General features: G+C 43.0%; 1 protein-coding gene across 2 annotated transcripts in view; it reads right to left on the bottom strand.

Annotated features, from left to right (window-relative positions):
- Nucleotides 1–20,565, bottom strand: part of LRP4 (LDL receptor related protein 4) — a 64,268-nt gene that overhangs the window by 10,321 nt on the left and 33,382 nt on the right. For both annotated transcript variants that reach the window (XM_075837888.1, XM_075837890.1), the window contains exons 2-28: nucleotides 17,459–17,605; nucleotides 16,806–16,922; nucleotides 16,365–16,478; nucleotides 15,597–15,713; nucleotides 15,075–15,203; nucleotides 14,731–14,850; nucleotides 13,428–13,553; nucleotides 12,942–13,067; nucleotides 12,695–12,829; nucleotides 11,885–12,010; nucleotides 10,932–11,162; nucleotides 10,547–10,703; nucleotides 10,138–10,355; nucleotides 9,855–10,031; nucleotides 9,636–9,758; nucleotides 8,510–8,718; nucleotides 7,245–7,326; nucleotides 6,453–6,558; nucleotides 6,172–6,373; nucleotides 5,896–6,085; nucleotides 4,006–4,137; nucleotides 3,773–3,913; nucleotides 3,555–3,641; nucleotides 3,281–3,452; nucleotides 2,999–3,161; nucleotides 2,507–2,732; nucleotides 1,982–2,285 (exon numbers count right to left, since the gene is read on the bottom strand). In XM_075837888.1, the coding sequence (XP_075694003.1) occupies nucleotides 1,982–2,285; nucleotides 2,507–2,732; nucleotides 2,999–3,161; nucleotides 3,281–3,452; nucleotides 3,555–3,641; nucleotides 3,773–3,913; nucleotides 4,006–4,137; nucleotides 5,896–6,085; nucleotides 6,172–6,373; nucleotides 6,453–6,558; nucleotides 7,245–7,326; nucleotides 8,510–8,718; nucleotides 9,636–9,758; nucleotides 9,855–10,031; nucleotides 10,138–10,355; nucleotides 10,547–10,703; nucleotides 10,932–11,162; nucleotides 11,885–12,010; nucleotides 12,695–12,829; nucleotides 12,942–13,067; nucleotides 13,428–13,553; nucleotides 14,731–14,850; nucleotides 15,075–15,203; nucleotides 15,597–15,713; nucleotides 16,365–16,478; nucleotides 16,806–16,922; nucleotides 17,459–17,605 (4,177 nt within the window). The remainder of the gene's footprint in view (nucleotides 1–1,981; nucleotides 2,286–2,506; nucleotides 2,733–2,998; nucleotides 3,162–3,280; nucleotides 3,453–3,554; nucleotides 3,642–3,772; nucleotides 3,914–4,005; nucleotides 4,138–5,895; nucleotides 6,086–6,171; nucleotides 6,374–6,452; nucleotides 6,559–7,244; nucleotides 7,327–8,509; nucleotides 8,719–9,635; nucleotides 9,759–9,854; nucleotides 10,032–10,137; nucleotides 10,356–10,546; nucleotides 10,704–10,931; nucleotides 11,163–11,884; nucleotides 12,011–12,694; nucleotides 12,830–12,941; nucleotides 13,068–13,427; nucleotides 13,554–14,730; nucleotides 14,851–15,074; nucleotides 15,204–15,596; nucleotides 15,714–16,364; nucleotides 16,479–16,805; nucleotides 16,923–17,458; nucleotides 17,606–20,565) is intronic.

Genomic DNA, 20,565 nt, shown 5'->3' with positions numbered 1-20,565 from the left:
AAGGGAACGGGTATTGGCTAGTCACCTTGTGACTATAGCAAATGTTTTGGCCATGTGGGACAATTTCCGTTAGGCCTCATGCACACGACCGTAGTCATGTGCACGGCCGTGATTTTCGGGTCGGCCAGCAGCGGAGTCACCCGCGAGCCGCCTGCAAATCGCGGGCCGTGCACATGGCCGCGTCCATTATTTCCTATGAGCCTGGACCGCAGAACACGGCTGTAATAAGACATGCCCGTTCTTTCTGCGGTCCGGGCTCCTGGGCCATGCACGGACCGTGGAAACCACTGTCGTGTGCATGGCCCCATAGGAATGAATGGGGCCGCAATTCTCCCGTGGATTTTCGGGGGAATTGCGGCTGCAAAAGCACGTTTGTGTGCATAGGGCCTTAGTCATAAAGTCACTTGCACCTTTCATCTGCATAGGGAACAATAGAAGTTGTGACTGATTTTTACAGAGATTTGCAAACCGTTTCACTTCACTATGTAGCCTGAACCTCAAGATACAGAGCTAGAAGACATCCGTACAAATAGTTCGCATATTTCTATCAGGACGGATTACTATAGTTATAGCATTTTACTACAGACTCCGCTTAATACTTATCTGCAACATGAGGAATAGCACAAATCTTTTTTTTTTTTGCTGTACGTTAACTGGCGCTAACTAAACAGCCTTAAAAATGGTTGTCTCATGAAGACAGCCCCTGTTGAAATAGAACCTGGCCCAGCGATCTGCTGATTGCCGTAGGTTGGGCTTCTTTAAAGGTAAATCGGTCAGATAATTTTAGTCTACGAAACTGGTACCAGCGTTGGATAGGTCTTATGGAAGCATGTCCTCACTAGCCTTTTGTTTCCTTCCTGTAACCGTATTTGCTGAAATATTTGTCTTTATTACATTATGCAAATTAGGTTGGAAGTGCTACGCGGGTAGACCGATTCCCTGCAAGTGCTCCTGTACTCCAAGCCAGCCCAAATCCTCCCTCTAGCTCATCGTGCTATGCAAACGTCACTGTTCTCTTCATCGAAGATTTGCGCATGCGCCGCTAGCATCCTGCTCGACGCATGCCACTCATAACTGCACTGTTACTTTTCTCGAAGTCTCACACATGTGCCGATCGCATCATACCCAAAATGAGGCGCATGCGCTGAGTGTAATGCTAGCATGCACAAATCCTTGATGAAGAGAACAGGGACGTTTGCACAGCATGACGAGGTCCAGGATGAGCCAGGGGGAGGATTTGGGCTGACTTCGATTCCGAGTAAAAAAGCACTTGTGGGAAAGGAGACCGCCCAAGTGGCACTTTCAACCTAATTTGCCTATTGCAATAAAGACGAATATCTCAGCAAACAAGGTAATAGAGAGGAAACCAAAAGGTATATGGGGACATGCTTTCATAAGACCTACCAAATGCTGGTACCAGGTTAGTAGGCCAAAATGATTTGACAGATTCCCTTTAACCCTAGACAATCAATAGTTATTAAAGGGGGAAGCCGCCTCTGGCCATCCTCTGCAGGAGAAATGCATGGTTACATGCAGGAGAAATGCATGGTTACATGCAGGAGAAATGCATGGTTACATGCTGGCCATTCAGAGGAATGGCTGACCATATAATGCAGGGACGGGCTGGGCCCACCACATTCGGAGCCGCCGTTATATAGAGGTTCTCCATCCCGGGTTATAGAGGGGGGTCCTGCACAAGAGGACTAAACTTTATGATAGTCATGCGCTCTAACAGGGCAGAGGAAAGGAGTTGCCCTCGTGAGATAACCAGTTTAATGAAGCCAGACATATAGAGCCATCGGGTACATCTTGCCTGTTATAGCGACCTATTTAGAGCTCATCACCACAAGATGTGGAAAATGGCTTCCGAGATGTATATACATAGCCTATCTCGAGAGAATATTTATTGGAGAATTGGAAGAAAAATGAAATTCTTAAAATTTCAAGGTACAAGGAAAATATCATAAAGTGGGGGCAATACCTGATTACATCCAGGAAGACATCCGTGTAGTAGACTTTGCCTTCTACGCTATCAAAATCCAGAGAGATGACATTGTTCAGCTCTTTAATGGGAACATAGACATCGGTGTAATCTTCTGTGTCCAGAGAGATACGACGAATGGAATCTCGGCTGGAGAAGAGTAAGTAGGTATCAGGAGACGGGTCACAAGTTCTACCATCGTCCTTCAGTAGAATGCCGGTGGGGCAGGCGCAGGAGTAACTGGCGGGGTTTGGCAGGCAAAGGTGAGAGCAGCCACCATTTTTGTCTCCACACTTGTTGTATCCTATAGCGGGAAATGGAGAGAAATCAGTAGCCATATACAAATAGAGAGCAAGGAATGAATGGCTGCTGACATGAGGATGATGATGGTATACCAACGGTAGGAAGAAGACGACTTGGATAATATTGCATACACTTAAACTAATAAATTACTATAGAAAAAAACCCAGAGCAGATAAACCATTGTAAGGAGTAGAAGACTTCAGAGATAATCAATGAACTGACCTAACACATGAGTCCGGTCTACTGCTTGAATGTCCATCAGCCCAGGCAGATTGTCTCTCACCACAATAACATTTGCTCCTGTGTCTTTATCTGCCCTTTGGATTTTGCGCGTCTGCCAATCTGTCCAATATATATGTGACTCAAGGAGAGTTAAGCCATATGGATGCTGGACTGGAGATACCAAGATCCGCCGGTTCCTTCCCATCAGATCAGAGGCCTCTATTCTCTGGATATAAAAGGTGAAGCATTTAGGAGAGAAGATTGAAGAGCACAATATGCTGGTACTGTAGACATAAAAACTAAAAAATTGTGAAAATATATTTTATAAAACTACCAAAATAGTGGGTACTCCCTCCCCATAACTGTTCCTTATTTACAGTGGTGGGTCAAATTTTAACTAGGTTGCATTTTGACACCTCATTTTATACCACGACATAATAATGGTGCTTTCACTTAAAAAAGCAGCTCACTAGCACTAGTTGGAAGACCTACCTCAGTATGTGCATCAGCCCACAGAAGTTGAGAACCAGCTTTATCCACTGCAAGTCCATTGGGCCAACCCAAGTTCATACTGATCAACACCTTACGGTCTGAACCATCCATGCCCGCTCTTTCCAGCTTGGCATTCTCTCCCCAGTCTGACCAGTACATGTATCTAACAGGAACAAAAAATTTTTTTTTTAAGTATTTATATTGTGCCATTCTACAGTCAGGGATGAGATGTTTATCCATCAGGGGGTTCGAAAATGTGAGATTTTATTTTTGTTTCCTTACCCCATCTCGTGATACAAAGCAATTGCTCGGGGGCTTCCCAAATTCTGCCAAACAAGCACCTTCCTCATGGAACCATCCAAATTTCCCACTTCGATTCGATTTGTCCCGGTGTCTGTCCAATATATTTTGCGGCCTATAGCATCCACTGCCAGACCATCTGTGGTTGCCAAGCCTGACAGAGCAGAAAGTAACTTAATTATGGCAGAATTACAATATTAGCTATATAGATGTTCTTGCAGGTACAATATTAAATAACTGCAATAGGTAAACTTACCAGTGGTTATTATATCTTGATGATTCGATCCATCAAGTGCTGCTCTGCTAATTTTACGAAGTGTGCTGTCCGCCCAGTATGCCAACCCTACAAGAACGAAGGATCATGATATACTGCAGATCACTTGTGGTCAACCATCTTTTGTCTAAAATTGCCATGCTCTTTCCCAAACATCCTCATCTTTGGCGGACTTTCTGGATAACTAAGCTTTTACTCACCATCAACAGGATCCACACCAACAGCAATTGTGTTCTTCATGGTCACATTGATGGGAAGCACAACATCAGCAAAATATGGGATATCCAGAGAAACAGTGCGGATATCGGTCCTTCTGGCAAATATAAGGAAACGGTCCATTCCTAAAATCAAAACGCAAGACCAGAAAAGAGTTTAAAAACAAAACAAAAATAATACATTGACTGAATTTATAAAATTAAATCCATCAAATCACCTGAGGAACAGGTTCTGCCATCTGCTTGTAGGTTTACCCCAGTGGGGCAAGCACAGCTGTGACCTTTTGGATGGGGAGAGAGAAGACAGATATGGCTGCAGTCTCCGTTGTTTATGGAGCAAGCGGAGTGAACTGTGGAAAAAAATTAATAGAAAGATGCTATTTTCTACATCACAGTATGCAAAATGTATCCACTAACATAGGTAACGGTGCCTAAAGGGGGGGGGGGGGGGCACAACTTAATTTCCCAATCTGACACACTTGAAGGGGATGTCTTGTTTGGAAAACCCATTTTAATATACCCCATCAGGGAAATCAGAGTTAATAGAGGGGCATCTATTGTTCAGGATCCTTTTCTCTTGGCCAGAGTGAAGATTGGTTACAAAGAGAGTGTCTCGCTCTGGAGGACCTGTCCCGTATTACATAAACAAGCTCGGATTTGAATGGGCCTTGTATAGTGCTTACTTTCCCCTGTGGTGGCGCTGCAGTGAAATTGCATGTTCCCCTGTAGATTACAGATTATCTCTGGGGTTGCCAGCAGGGGGACATTGTGATCAGCTTATTGTTAAGGGACTTTTTTTTTTTTTTAAGTAGGCTTTGTCCAAAGCAGTCAACGCCTTTAAGCCAATAACCTTATTAAAAGGGTTACCCTGGATTTTAAAATTCATGGCCAATAATTGCGGTGCACGAGGAGTGTGGAAGCACCAAACATTCTGCGCAAAACTGTATTTTGACTTCAGTGAAATAACACTGGGCAAAAATGATAAAAACGGTTAGGTCAAGGGCACAAAAGGAGGCGGCAGTGAAGGACATCGGAATTTTCTTTTTGGTGGTTTTTTAAGCCCTGTGACATGTACCAACTCCCTCATTACGTGCACCCGCCCCTGCTCTAGGTAGAACAGTGAATAAGCTTTGGCTGGAGCGTTCCTTTAAACACATCAAGCAATAAAACAGCATAAGGCCTCATGCACACGACCGTATTTTTTCCCACCCGTAAATACTGGCGTAAATACGGGTCCGGTGTCACACGTATTCCACCCGTTTTGCACCAGTATTTACGAACCCGTGCCCGTAAATATGTGTCCGGTGTCACCCGTATTCCACCCGTATTTACGAGCACGTTTTTGGTGGCAAAATAGCACTGCACTAATCGGCAGCCCCTTCTCTCTATCAGTGCAGGATAGAGAGAAGGGACAGCCTTTTCTGTAATAAAAGTTAAAGAAATTCATACTTACCCGGCCGTTGTCTTGGTGACGCGTCCCTCTCTTCACATCCAGCCCGACATCCCTGGATGACGCGGCAGTCCATGTGACCGCTGCAGCCTGTGATTGACCTGTGATTGGCTGCAGCGGTCACATGGCCTGAAACGTCATCCAGGACGTCGGGCCGGATGTCGAGAGGGACGCGTCACCAAGGCAACGGGCGGGAGACCGGACTGGAGGAAGCAGGAAGTTCTCGGTAAGTATGAACGTCTTTTATTTTTATTTTTTACAGGTTTATACTGATCGGTAGTCACTGTCCAGGGTGCTGAAACAGTTACTGCCGATCAGTTAACTCTTTCAGCTCCCTGGACAGTGACTATTTACTGACGTCGCTTAGCAACGCTGCCGTAATGACGGGTGCACACATGTAGCCACCCGTTATTACGAGAGATCCATAGACTTATATGGACTGTCCGTGCCGTTATTACGGCCTGAAATAGGACATGTTCTATCTTTTTCAACGGCACGGGCACCTTCCCGTGAGAAAACGGGAAGGCACCCGTCGCCAATAGAAGTCTATGAGCCCGTTATTACGGGTCGTGATTACGACCCGTAATAACGGGAGTTTTTACGGTCGTGTGCATGAGGCCTAAGTCATTGGATATACTAATCGGAGGTGGTTTTATACCTTTGGGGCGTTGGCGGTGGAACACATGAATATCCATAAGATTTTCCAGGTTCTCTCTCACGGTTTTCCTTTCGAGGCCAGACTTTCGATCTGCACTCTCAATGCTCTTAGACTGCCAGTCTGTCCAGTAAATTCGGTCTTCATATAGGGTCAGACCAAATGGGTGAGGGAGGTCTGTACCAATAAGCACCTAAGACACCATCACAAGACATTATTACTTCAGTCCCTTAAGAATGTTTTAAGTCTGTAAAGCAAAGAACTTAAGTGACAACTTACCATGCGGTCAGCACCGTCAAGTTTTGCCGTTTCTATGGTTTTCATTCCAGCATCAGCCCAGTAAAGCCTCTCCGATTCATAATCAATTGCCAGTCCATTTGGCCAAGTAAGGTTCGAGGAGATGATGACCATACGTCCAGAAGCGTCCATCCCAGCTCGCTCTATTTTAGGATTGGCTCCCCAGTCTGTCCAGTACATGAACCTATGGTGGACGACAACTTGTGAGTTTTTTTTTTCCCCCAAAAAAATTACTGTTACAAAAATATAGGAAAAGTTCTCACCCGCCAATTGGATCCACCACTATATCCCTTGGTCTGTCTAGGTTCTCCCAGATGAGTACACTGCGCAGTGAGCCATCGGTGTTAGAAACTTCTATACGGTCAGTCCCTGAATAAAAGCAGAGATGTAAGAGGTCTTATCGGAGGAGCACTGTTCTTTTAAGGACTACATTAACATTTTCAAAAATTCTAGAACAACTTGCTCAAGTAGTAGAACCGCTAGTAATTTGACCATAGCTTGCATGACATTGGAATCAAATATAATTGGCTACCTAATAATAGCACTGTACATAGAAAAAAAGTCAAACTATGTACGGAATGATCTCTTAAAGATTGTCTGCTTTGGACAATCCCTTTTTGTTAGAAGGGTTCCCCAATGATAAGAGGAAAACAGGGCGTCCCACTGCTGGGACCCTCAGCTATCATCTGTCAGGGAACTCAGAAGCAAGTGTTTAATTTTCCTGCTGTGCCCCCACAGGAGATATTAAGTATTGCATAGTTCTCATAGAAATTAATAGGCGGTCTGTGTAATGCATGGACATGTTGGGTCTTCCATAGCTCTTTGCAGCCTAATAGATGAAGGTCCTGAAGGGGGGACCGCTCTTCATTGATTCAAAAAGGGGAATTTGAAAATGGGTTTTAAAACGATTCCATCTTTAAATCCGTTCATAACTGTAGCATCACATATTGTTAAAAAATTCCATGATGAGTTTCTGCTAATTAACTAGATTCTACAACTCTCAAAAGACCTTCGGTAATAGAGGATACTTGGTCCTATTGCCCATTAATCAGTACCTGCATCCGTCCAATATAGTTTTCCTGTCACCCAGTCAATAGCCAACCCAGCGGGACTTTCTAAGCTGGTCTCTATGATGACCTGGAGGGAGGAAACAAAACAAAACAAAAATTAAGATTTATTTCCAAAAGAAACCAGTCATGGGGATTGGCAACATTTTGTCCAACTTAAGAGTCATATTTACATTACCCCATAACCACATCCCCCAACATATGTGTCTTTCTATAGCGTCAGATGTACCGGCTTCACAGGAACATACGATAGAGAAGCATTAAATGTGAATAGTTAAAAAAGGAGTCTATCGGGAGATTGTACGCTACCAAAACAACCGATACCGCTAGGTAGCTATCGGGTAACGGATTAGGAACATACTATTGTTGAAGATGTTAGGACTTGCATCAATGTGAAAAGAAAATAGTTTTATTGTCGCGCGAGTGTCCAGCAGCTAGCACTCCGACCCCTGTCCTACGAGGTTGATTGATAGCTCTGCAGGTCTTCATCGCCATATAAGCAGAGCAGTCAATCAACTGCAAAGGGGAGGGGATAGAGCGCTAGATACCGGACACTTTCTTGGTTCGCCAGGCGCTCACGCGGCAGAACAGAAAATAATTTTTTTGCACTTATGCAAGCAGTAACATCTTTGGCACTGGTATGTTCCTCATACACTACTTGGTAGCGTAAATTCTCCTGAAAAACTTCCTTCCAGTTCTTTAAAATTGATGGTCTTTCCGTTGGACTCTCGGCACCCCCACCAATTCATTACCTACCAGGCACAGCTCGGTAATTTTACTAGCGGCCTTACCTAGTATTACAAACTTACTACAACTTTGACCCAGTCAAGTGAATGGGACGGAGCTGTAATACAATGCACATCGTAAAGTACGGAGCTGTGCGGCCCCTTCAAACAGCTGATCGGCGGAGGAGCAGAGAGTCAGATCCCCACTGATCGCCTATCCTAAAAAAAGGTCATCAATTTTAAAAGAACCAGAAGACCTCTTTAAGAGGCTATAAAATCGAAGTACCATTAAATGGGACCGGATATGTTACCCAGTCATTCTAGTAATTGGTTCTCACTGCTCAGTCTTTTTGTTCTGTAAAATTTAAGATTGTCGTGCAATTCTGTACAGGAAACAAGGGTCAGATAACCAGAACTTCTGGATTACCAGACTAGGGGAATTTTGTTACATTTTTCTGGTGCTCAGAATAAAGCGTGCACTCGCACTGTGGTTTTCAAACATATATAGAATATAGTCAGTCGTCATACCTCCTGGCCGCTGCCATCAGACTTTGCACGGTTAACCGAGTCTGCATTGGTGTCTGTCCAGTACATGTAGTCATCTGCAGAATCCCAGTCCAGTGCAACTGCGCTGCGTACATTGGACAATGGAATGACAAAATCGGAAAAGTCACTGGTGTCGAAGCTGATCCTCCGGATGTCCGTCCTTCGGGCAAAAAGCAGGAACTTGTCAAGACCTGATCGAAGGTCAAAGGTCATCATCTTAATTCTTCAGCTTCAAAATGGCATAAAGAGCAAATGCAGGAATTTGGGGGTGTAACTAAGGCGGGGGAACTCAATGAATTAAAATAAGACTGCGGAATCTAAAGATTAGTTCAGAACATGATTTATCTGGTCCTCCTGGGATTCCTAATATATCTTTAATGCTTAGATTCTGCTCTCCCAGCCCCACCTAGAAGTGGATTTCTAACACTCTGTAGGTCATAAATGAAAGTATTGGTTCAAAAAATGTTCTATAACAACTTTGTATACAATTTTTATACAAGCCCCCACCCCATGATCAAACCCGCAATGACTGAAAGAGGGAGAGCATCACCGAAACACAGAAAACATTGGTAGGTAGGATAGAAGCTAAGACTAAATGTAATGAATATTCGGCAAATAAAGGGGTATGTAAACCTTTGCAACCAATCTAAACCATCTAAAATAAAAATGAGGCAACTTTGCCAGTGGTCCGGATTTAAAATCTACTGTTTTGTCTACACAGCTCCTATGCAGACCTATAGGTCTCCATGGCTACAGACTACTATCGAACCCGGTGTAGTCTGATCCTGAAATCATACTCTTGTGAATCTGTCCTCCACTTCTTGCTAAAAACCATCTCCACATCAGGAGAGCAAATAGAAAGGAATGGGAGGGCGTATGACTGCATGATCAGACTACACAGGGTTTGTTTGTAGTCTGTAACCATGGAGACAAAGAGGTCTGCATATGCGCTCTAAAACACTAAATGCTAGGAGATTTTTAAGGCTGCTGCAATCCAAACTTCTTCAACATATTAAACTGTGTACAGGGGGATTATAGAGATTTAAACTGGCGTATAGTATGATGATACTTTAAAAACAACAACTCTCGATTTGTAGATTATACTTACTTAATGCACAGGACTTGGATCCCATCTTTCGGAAGCCAGTGGGGCAAGCACAAGTAAAGGAGTCTCCACTAGGTAAACACAAATGGGAACAGCCCCCATTATCAGCGCCACACCGGTTCTTTCCTTAAGGAAAACAGTAATTAGGCACTAATATAACATGGGGAAAAAAAAGTTTGTCTGGTACTCATAAAAACGAAAATCTGTTCTACATCAGCTGACCTGCAGGTTGCCGCTGTGGATGAAGGGTATGGATGTCCATAGGGAAGTGCAGCTTGCTTCTTATAACCTCTTGGTTTTTACCGGTGAACTTATTGGCGCTGTTTATACTTTTAGTATGCCAGTCAGTCCAATAAAGACTGTCCTCAAAGACCGTAATTGCAAAGGGGTGTGGAAGACCTTAAGAGAGAGAAGAGTAAGTGAACAGATTAGTAATGTAATAAGACTTATATGGGTTGATAGGGACAGCTGCAAACAATTGTACAACTATTCAAGCACTGCCAACCTTGGTTAATCACAGCTTTGCGGTTGGATCCATCAAGATCTGCTCTCTCAATGACATGGTGTTTGGCATCAACCCAGTACATTCGTCTCCCAGCATAATCGATGGTCAGTCCATTGGGCCAGAAGAGATGAGTATCAGCAATGACGCGTCTGTTCGAGCCGTCCATGCTGGCATATTCAATACGTGGTGTATTACCCCAGTCTGTCCAGTAGATGGTGCTAAAGTAATATAAAATGTGCAGGTTAAAACAAAGTACAGTACAATAAGAAAGAAGTGTAATAAAAATCATGTACAAAATGGTATGAAGTAATTAAAAGAAGAAAAAAAAAAAAAAAAAGAGAATTTCTGTGTAGAAAACAAACATTTCTCTGTACTTTATGACAGTGATTACCAAACATCAGCCACATACCCTTCCATTGGGTTTAAAGCTATGGCTCGAGGTTTCTCCAGGTTGTTCCAAAGGATGACCCTACGATGAGTCCCGTCTAGATTAGACACTTCAATTCGAGAGGTTCCAGAATCAGTCCAAAACAGCTTGTCATGGATCCAATCAATAGCCAGACCCCCTGATTCCAAAAGACGAACACATTATTCACTATCATCCCATCATCACAGAACCACAAGTCGTCACCAACTTCTTGGATGACAGAACAGCTACAGACCTGATATCACATCTCACTAAAGCCTAGAGTCAAAGTGTTTGTCCGAAAGCAAGTAAGCCGAGAACATGTCTCCCATTCCCAAATATTTATAGGACCAATTGACATTCCTCCTTCCCTCTGCCCCTAACTCACCTGGACTCTCGAGACCGGTGGACACCACTTCCTGCACATTGCTACCATTCAGGTTGGCACTCATGATACGATCCAGTGTGACATCTGACCAGAAGACCAGCTCATGTTGATGGTGGAAATCCAAGGCAATGGCATTCTCCAGATTATTAAGAAGAAGAGTATACTCCGAACGATGCGGCAAAACTTGCCGAATGTCAATCCTATTGGCAAAGAGCAACACTGGTTCTGGTCCTAAGGGGGAAAAAAGATGTAATTGACAGTTTTAAAAGGCAAGTATAGTCAGACGGCGTAGGACTGGCCCACCATAGGATACCTCCAGGGGCCTAGGCTCTGACACATAATAAAAGGCCCATATTACAACAGGGGTCCAAAGGTTCAGTAGAAGATAACCTCTTAGGAAATGGACAAAGACTTGCCACCAGGGTCTATTTCTTATGGGATGATTCAGTAAACCTATTAGACTTTATTAATGATATGTCCTGTGTGCGCCATAATAACACAAAGATTACGATGCCATTAAACAGTGGACGTAACATGTTCTGTATAAATGGAGAGTGGACCCCCAGAATAATTTCTTCCATTGGGCCCAAGAACCCCAGTCCAAATCTGTGATTAGATGTAGAATTAACTATATCCCCAATATGTTTCAGTAACTAGCTGGTCACTTTGGATTCGGGTTGTTAATCCCAAAAGGCAGATTTTTAAGAAAACAAAATAATATTTATTTATTTTTGAGAATTTTTTTATTTTTTTAAAAAATCTGCCTCCAGGGGTTTAATCATCGAGAAATTCTATTATGGTAGAAATCTGGATTAGTGGACTTTTAATATACTACTACAAAAAAAATATTGGTAAAATGTTTTCAATGTGAAATCTAACAGTTGGGAGTCGGATGGGTTTACAGATTAGGGGAAAAAGGGATTCATTATAATAGAAAAATTCAAACATCTTACCCAAAGCCTTGCAGCTCCGTTTATCCGGTCGTAGTTGATATCCTGACTCACAAAAGCACTGGAATCCGCCTTCGGTGTTACTGCAGCCTTGGCTACAATATCCGTCCTCTGCGCACTCATTTACATCTGTGCGGAACATGAATACAAAATAATTCAACTTTTTTAAATTTTCAGATTCTCATTTTTGTGAAAACTCTAGTCCTTGAGTTTACAGGTATATTTGGTTTGTACAGGCTATGTTCACACGGTGGATTTGGAAGGCGGAAAAACGAGACGTCAGAATTCTACACGAAATCCGCTTCAATAATGCCATATCACTCATGGATGTTTGACGTGGATTCCCAGTTTGTGTGCCGCAGATTAGACCCACTCAATGGGGCTAATCTGCGTGTGGATATCCACCCCTTATTCCGAATAAGTGCCATAACACTTAGACACGGGTTTCACATCCACGTCGTAAAATTCTGTAGCAACTTGAACGGCAACATAGAATTTCTATTAAATACGACGGGAGGAAGTTGGTGGGTGGATTTTAGCGCCGAATCCATGTCAGAATCTGCGTTAAAATTCCGCTGCATGAAAATAAACCTTATTATTAGTTGTTCTCGATAACAGAAAGGAGGTGGATGCCACAAAAACATTATGTCTGCTTAGTTTAGCAAGATGAAAACGGACCTCGTTGCCCGTACCAACCAATCACAGTGCAGCTTTCATTTTTCCAGAGCAGTGCTCTAAAATGGTTGCCATGGGCAACAAGGCCAGTCTTCCTGCTGGACCATTTCGATAATTGAGGCAATTGTTTTTCCCTACCTTGGCACGATCGACCATCTTCCATAAGCCTGTACCCAGTTTGACATGTACATTGTACGAGCCCTCGCACGGTCTGGCACTTTTGAGCGCAGCCCCCGTTGTTGTGGTTGCAGTTCTCGTCTCCAGTGCGGGGCCCTGAGAAAACAAGAGTAAATGAGAAATTCTACCGAAATAGTCAAAGTTGGAGTTTTATAAAGTTATGAGGAGGGTGAAACGGCCTATTACAGCCTGGCAGAATTATACTAACGGCAGTTTTGATGTGGGCTCTCGTCGCTGCCATCGCCACAGTCATTGGCTCCATTGCACAGTTTCCTTTGCCCGATGCAGCGGCCATTACTGCACAAGAACTGGTCCTGAGCACATTGTGGAGGTCCTGTCAGGGATGAGACACAATATAAAACTGCGCCTCCTGGTGGTGAAATATCACAACCGATGCATTTAAATCCAGATTTATCAGGAATTATTTAGTGAATGGGGAAAGTATCCATCATGACCATCGTTCACATCCATCTTCCAAGCTTGACCCGACCTTTTCGCATTCACCTGCCATGACTGACCTGACCGTTCATACTGACCTTCCATGTTTGACCTTCCCCTTAAATTCCATTTCAGTCTCATTTAAAGGCCAGCGTTCTATTCGCTCTCATTCCGACCCTAAACCACGTCACCCAGTCCTCAAGCAAACCCAGTTTTTTTTTCTACTTCTATAGAGAACGCACCCTTTAGTACTCACCTGTTTTTTCACATCCCATCTCATCACTATTATCGGAGCAGTCATCTTCACCGTCGCATCTCCAGGACAATCTTACACATCGGCCTGTGCCGCACCGGAACTGGTCAGCTGTACACACGGAGGTCGCTGTGGGGTTTAAACCGAATCTCCCATTACATCAAATGAAAATAGTGGCCACAATATACGATCCTATATTACGCAAATGGGCCCGGGCTCTAATATAATTATGGGTCTTGAATACAACAGGTCCTTAAAGGGGTTGTCCAGTCCCCAAAAAATTATTGGCCTATCCTCCGGATAGGCCATCAATATCTGATTGGTCGGGGTCTGACTCCCGGCACCCCCACTGATCAGCTGTTTTGATGGGGCCGTGGCGCTCGTACAACTGCTGCGTCCCTTCATTCCAGTCACTGCTCACACTGTAAATCGCCAACGCACTGGTAGCGGCGATTCACAGTATTACAACCTTCCTCCATTGAAGTGAAACAGCTGATCAGTATGGGGTGCCGGAAGTCGGAACCTCGACCGCTCCGATATTGATGTCCTATCCTGATGATAGCCAATACATCTTTTGGGACTGGACAACCCCTTTAAAAAGGTCCAAACAACCCCATTTGGAGCCAATCACCTGCCACTAGGGTCCATTTCCGATGGGTTAATTTACAATAACCTGTTGGACCTTCTTGATGAGATGTCCTGTGTATACAATGAGAATAATAAAGTTTCTATAAAGTTTTAGTAGATATCTTCAGTATAGATGGCGGGTAGACCATTAGTATTTTTTCCTCTAATGATCTAAGGAACCCCACACGTTGCCTAGGGAAGTACCAGCTTTCCCCCTTTCCAATCAGACTGTATACCACAGCTTCCCAACTCTTTGTGCTCAATCTAAAACAGCGGGAGGCGCAGGAAAGCGCTTTAATTTATTAGTTACCAATAAACCTCATATTGTCGGTTTCTACACAGAAGTGAATAAAAAAATGTTTGTAACAAGAGAGAGCTCGGATACGCTCAACAAGCCATGCAGGATGGGTTTTTATTCTCGGAATGCGGCTTCCATGGGCGCCATGTAACGCTTAAAGGTGTTGTCAGAGGCAACCCCTTTAATTTCCCCTATGATGGCACTGCTGGGAAATTGAGCAGGTTCCTCATCTGGTTACCACCTGATCACTGGGTGTTCCAGCAGCAGGCCAACCTGTGATCAGCCTGTATTTGGGGGGTCTTTTCTAACAAAAATAGGATTGTTAGAAGTGGAGCACCCCATTACGAATGAGCTGCCACATGACTGATTCCATATGCTTACTGCAGTTTCTCTCATCGGATTGATCATCACAGTCTGCGTCTCCATCACAGCGCCAGCCTGAGTTGATACACAATCCACTGTTGCACATAAATTCCCCAGCGCGGCACGGTTGGTGGGATGCTGCAAAGTTAATACATATCAGTTTAATATTGTAGCAAAAAAGAAGTGATAAGAAAACAGTAAAGTAGTGAAGATAACCACCAAAGGAAAGCCCAGCGCCAAGTACAGTCACAATTGGCTGCTGATAGTAAAGTTATGGAGTGAAAAGGCCAAGTGGCAGCAGAGGCGAAAGGAAACGAGAGAAGACTAGGAGAACATGAGAGACGAAAGGCAGCTGTACTCACAGCAGTCGGATTCATCGGACCAGTCTCCACAGTCGTCATCGCCATCGCAGTGGTAAATGTCCAAAATGCATCGTCCATAGGCACATTGAAATTCTTCTGAGCTGCAGCTGGGGGCTGGAACATCAGAGGCTGTTGGAGACACCAAAATCAAATCAGTGGCTGCACCAAATCCCTAGTCGGACTTACTCTGTGGTTCTACCAGTTAGTGCCACCAATAGTGAACCATTAGAAACTTCTGCATGAAAGTATGGCAACATGACAATCCAATGGAATCACTTCAACCTGAGCAACATTAAAAGATTGCAGCAATTTTTGGATCCTGCACCGCCGAAACATGTAGGGAACGTCTCATGGAAAGTCTTCTTGAACATCCAACCCAACTCCATTTTATGAGGGCGCACATGTTCTAGAGCCATCAGGAGAATACATGTAGCCATCAACGGCATCTGAAAACAACTCCCAATTATATCCCCTCTCATTCTGCCAAACGTCGGGAGGAGCGAAAGGTCAGCAGGTACTTACGACAAGATTCCTCATCGGATCCATCCTTGCAGTCTGTGTCTCCATCACAAAACCAATGTTCAGCAATGCAGCTCCCGTCCGAGCAGCCAAACTCCTTCTCGGAGCATTTCCTCATATCTATTAGGAGACAAGACTGGGTAATGATGATGGAATCCTCCTCCACAAGCCTGTATGCTTAAGAAATTATCTGGAACATTCAAGGATCCATCAACAGTGACCGGGCACATTAACTCACATTAACTACTCAGCTTTGGATAACACCGCGAGAAAACAGGGGTGCAAAAAAAAAAACAAAAAAAAAAAAAAACGCACAGCTTTACAAAAATAAAATAAATATATATATATATTCTTTTTTTTTTTTAAATAAATGGCTCTAGTTGTAAAATCCCCACGTACGAGTACAAGCAATGTCTTGAATAGAAATACAAAAGCAAGAAAGCATCAACCCTGAATGACCTTAAAAACGCATTTGAACCACGAGCAAATATTTGATTAACAATCCACTACTTCCTTAACTAAGACTATATAATGCTTTTGTTAAATTTGACAGCCTATTTGCTCTCGACTGCACCTATGGGCAATGAGCTGTCAGAAAGCTACATCACTTTCATGTATTGTGACCATTAATTCTACAAATCCAGGACCGGGCTGATTCTCGACCAAGTGCTCAGAGTGATTGTCATTCTTACGTCACCTGGATTACACCTTACCCAAATTCGGGGACAGATAAACTCTAGGACCACATAGATTTTACTGCACCAGTCTTACCACATTGCTCATCGCTGTTGTCTCCACAGTCATTGTCCCCATCGCAGTGCCACAGGCTTCGGATACAATATCCATTTTGACAGGAAAATTCATCCTCTTCGCATTCTCTGGGAGCTGTAGGAAAGAGACGGAGCACGATGAACATGAGTAACTAAATACCATAATTATTCAAATTTAAACATGGCCACACGATGGCTCGAAAATTTGTATATGGATTTGACGCCTATCATGGCAAAATCTGCATAATATTTGCATGTATTTCTCAAAATCATCCTTGGGTCAATTGGCTTTTTTTAAAGTTGACCCAAGTAATGGCATGTCTGAAAGTATTCTGGGGGAGGGGGTCAGCTATGCACAACATATTGGTACCATATACACAATGGACGATCTAATTTTTATTTTACATAAATAATCCTCCACCAAAGCGTAAAGAGTACTCACGACAGTCCTGCTCGTCAGAGTCATCCTCGCAGTCGTTGTCCCCATCACACACCCACGAGCGACGAATGCACTTCCCGTTATCACAGTGAAAGTCCAAAGGGGAGCAGGTGGGCAGCACTGAAAGCATGAAACTAAAATTAATTTTCAGATAATGTATATTACAAATCGCATATACCAAGGGTGTCCGCTGGACTTGGTTGAACTTGAAGGACATATGTCTTTTTTTTTTTTTCGACCGTACTAACTATGTAAATGCCTTACGGGAACCACAATAATAACTAGCTGTTGTTCCAGAGCCTCAATCATGGGAGTATAGCCCCAATCATGGGAGTATAGCCCCAACCGTTTTTACTACTCCCTGGACCGGCACTGCTCTCTACTCCACCAACAGTAACATTCAGGCAGCCAATCACAAGCCACTCAGATGCTTTCCTATGCCAATCTCTGTTAAGACAAGCATGGCATTTCACAACACTGCCAGTAATCTATCACTAGATCTTGAACATTTGTTTGGAATGTTAGGCCTCGTTCTTGTGGCTCCTAACTCCATATTTGGGTCTCGAGCCTTACGGTGGCCACCATGGGTACATATTTATATGCAATGCAGGAACGGAAGTTCTGGTAAACCGGTCAAGCATGTATTTATGACTTACTGCAGCCATCTTCATCACTGTGGTCCCCACAGTCATTGTCGCCATCACATTGCCATTGCGCAGGGATACACGTGCATTCACCAAATGCACTGACTGCACACGTGAAGTGGTTTCGTCCACATGCACACTCCGAGGTACTGGAAAACCCTGAAAGAAAGGTCAAGAAAAATACTGTGTGATCAGCTTGTCCTACAAGCACCAAGTGTCCACATCACACCAATGTACGAGAGTTGGTAAAGCTTACCATAGGCACAAAATATTTGTTGGCAGATCAAACCAATTTTGGTGTGATTTGCCAGCAATGTTATGTCTATGGCCTACAATGGGCATTGGATTGCTTACAGATGCCATCGAAATTGGCTGGACCTGCCAAGAAATATCTTATGGTTATAGCTAGCAAGTACACTAAAGAGACAGTCAAAAAGCTGGCCATACACGACAGTCAACAGCCATTTCTTCCGACCCATTCCCGTAAAAACAAATCCAACATGTCCAATCCTTCATCCTCCCAATGCCTACCATCAGGGGACTGTTGAGATGCCACAATTTATATTAGTCAGCCGAATCACACCAAAATTGGTGGATACAGCCAACTTGATGTATTGTGTATGGCCAGCTCAAGGCTGTCAAAGACCAATTCCCCCAAATCTTTGTTTTCACTCTGCAAAATTAGCGGTTTCTTGCTTTATTCACACCATCTTGATGTTAAAGGGAAACTCTGGTACCCCATTCCTCACCACTATCCTACTGTAATTCAAGTGGATTCCAGCATACCATGAAGGACAGGGAATCGTTTGGTGTTGGTTAACTTTCCCGACAGACACACTGATAAGGGGGATTATCCATGCTGTGCCAATTTATGGTAAAAGTCTTCCAATAAATAGGAAATCCTTGTGAGCCAAACACAAGAATAACCAAAAGGTTTTTTATTGGAAACTTCCATAGGTTTTTGGGGTTTTTCTCCCCTTACTCATCTATACAGGTTCAGAAGACAAAGTTAAAGGGTTATTCCCATATAAAAGACATTTACGAGATATTCCAAAAATGTCTGATATACAGATCTCTGCTCTAGGACCCGCATCGATGTCACACCAGACAGAGAATAAATGGAGGTGGGTGTGCATGTGCGCAGGCCTCTCCATTCACTTTTATGGGAGTTAAGAAAACAGCCGAGCGCGGGTGTTTCCGTAACTCTGATAGAACAGAAACATGTGTGGCCCCCTCTCTATTCTACATCTGGTCCCCTGTTCGACACATAGGTGGCTACTCGGAGAGCTGGTACCCGCATCTATCAGACAGTTATGGCATATCTTTAGATTTATGGCCAGAAGAAAATGGTAACAGCGGGGGATCCTTATCATTGTAGAGGTTTCAGTAGTTCTAGGCTGCCCATACACAATGTAAGATTAGAGATTTTCAGGTAATATGCCCCCGAAAAACACCAAACCTTAAAACAAAAAAAAGAACCATCAAAGAGACCAAAGATAACCTCCTACAGCCCCAAACAAGCCAGGTATACACCACTCACCCAAAAACAATCTGCCCATTTGGTTGGATCTCTTCCAATGTGATGCACCCATGGACTTCCTACTGCATGTCCAGGAATGGTGCACCGCCCGCATGCATCATCTCAATGCCATAGATTGGATTTAGTATCATCTGTGTGTTGTCTGCACATTTAAGGTGCGCTCATACGTGTCGTATTTGAATTGTATTTCTACACAGTTTAAAAACACGCTGCGCGCCTACGTGAACAAATCTCCGCAACTCAGACAGATCTCCCTTGTTCTCGCATTGCGGAATATTTTTTTCCCCATAGGCATACAGTGTAAACGTTTTCCGCAGCACATGTTTACTTTGTAGAAATATAACGCAAGTACACCACATGTGAGCGCACCCTTACGTAGATCCAAAGAAGGAAACCACATACCTAAAACATGAATTCCTTACATAATCATAAAAAGGTGGAATTTCTAGTACAACCAGCACGAGGTAAATGGCTGAAACTTTAAAGGCTATGTACACCTTTGAAAACTTTTTTTTTTTAATAAAAATAATTTTGTAAAAAAAAAAAGTAATTAGAAAGTTGCACCAATGAAAGATTTTTTTTTTTGTTAAAAAAAAATTAAAGTAAGTCTTCATAGCCTTTAACAACTTTTTTTTTTCTTTTAATTTTTTTATGTTAATGGTAAAAGCTCTTTTGAGGGATTTTAGACAAACCATCAAAAAAAAAAAAGGAAAAAAAAAAAAAAAAAAAAGAAGGACGAGGCGCAGAAATTCAGACATTGTAACCCAAACGATTCGTCAGATCTACAGCTTTGTTAAAAACATCATATCCTACTTTTCCGCCGATGATGTTGGAAAGATAGAACTGGATACAGGAGAGATTAGGGAACAAGAATTTCCAGACCAGGTCTACTGTACTGAGGATGTTCAGCGGTTTCTAAGCTACAAGTTGCCGAAAGGCAACAATTATTACAGAAAACCAATCAAAACGGCCCAAAAACAAAAAGTTCTAGCGTAATGGGCAACTGGGGAAAATGACATCAATATGCCTCAAACCAACCAACAGTAACAACCAAAAATAATTTCATGCAAATACTAATACTTTATTCAAATGATGGACCTGATGGTATTCGTATCAAAGACATAATAAATTGTCAAAAATGTCAATTGTTTTGCCTTTTTAAAGGGGATTACCGGCACTTGCTGGGTTTTTGGGGCCAATGGACCAAGAAAATGGACTTCGCTACAGTGGCATTGTATTCATATGGTAAAAAACATTAACTTATAATTATTTGATAAAGTGTTAATATTTCCTGAATATTCCTAGTTATTTTATTTAATTTTTTTCAGAATTAAAATTTATAAAAATATATATTTTTTAATAAGCAGATTAACAAATCAATGTCATGTACCCAAATACGGTGTTCTGTCATCAGCACAGTTGTGACCCAGATTTCCTCCACCTGTTTAGACCCTAAAAAGTCCCATTTATATCAAACAGTCCACATCGGCGCCAAACGGATGGTGACCCACTTCACTCGCCCAACAGTTCCGTCCTTTCACCCCATATCACGCAGACACCCCTCCCCCCCCCCTACATG

This window comes from Rhinoderma darwinii, chromosome 9 (genome assembly GCF_050947455.1).
Source record: "Rhinoderma darwinii isolate aRhiDar2 chromosome 9, aRhiDar2.hap1, whole genome shotgun sequence".
NCBI classification, from domain to species: Eukaryota; Metazoa; Chordata; class Amphibia; order Anura; family Rhinodermatidae; genus Rhinoderma; species Rhinoderma darwinii.
The sequence above is the reverse complement of the archived record's forward strand: the minus strand, read 5'-3'. Positions and strand labels throughout refer to the sequence as shown.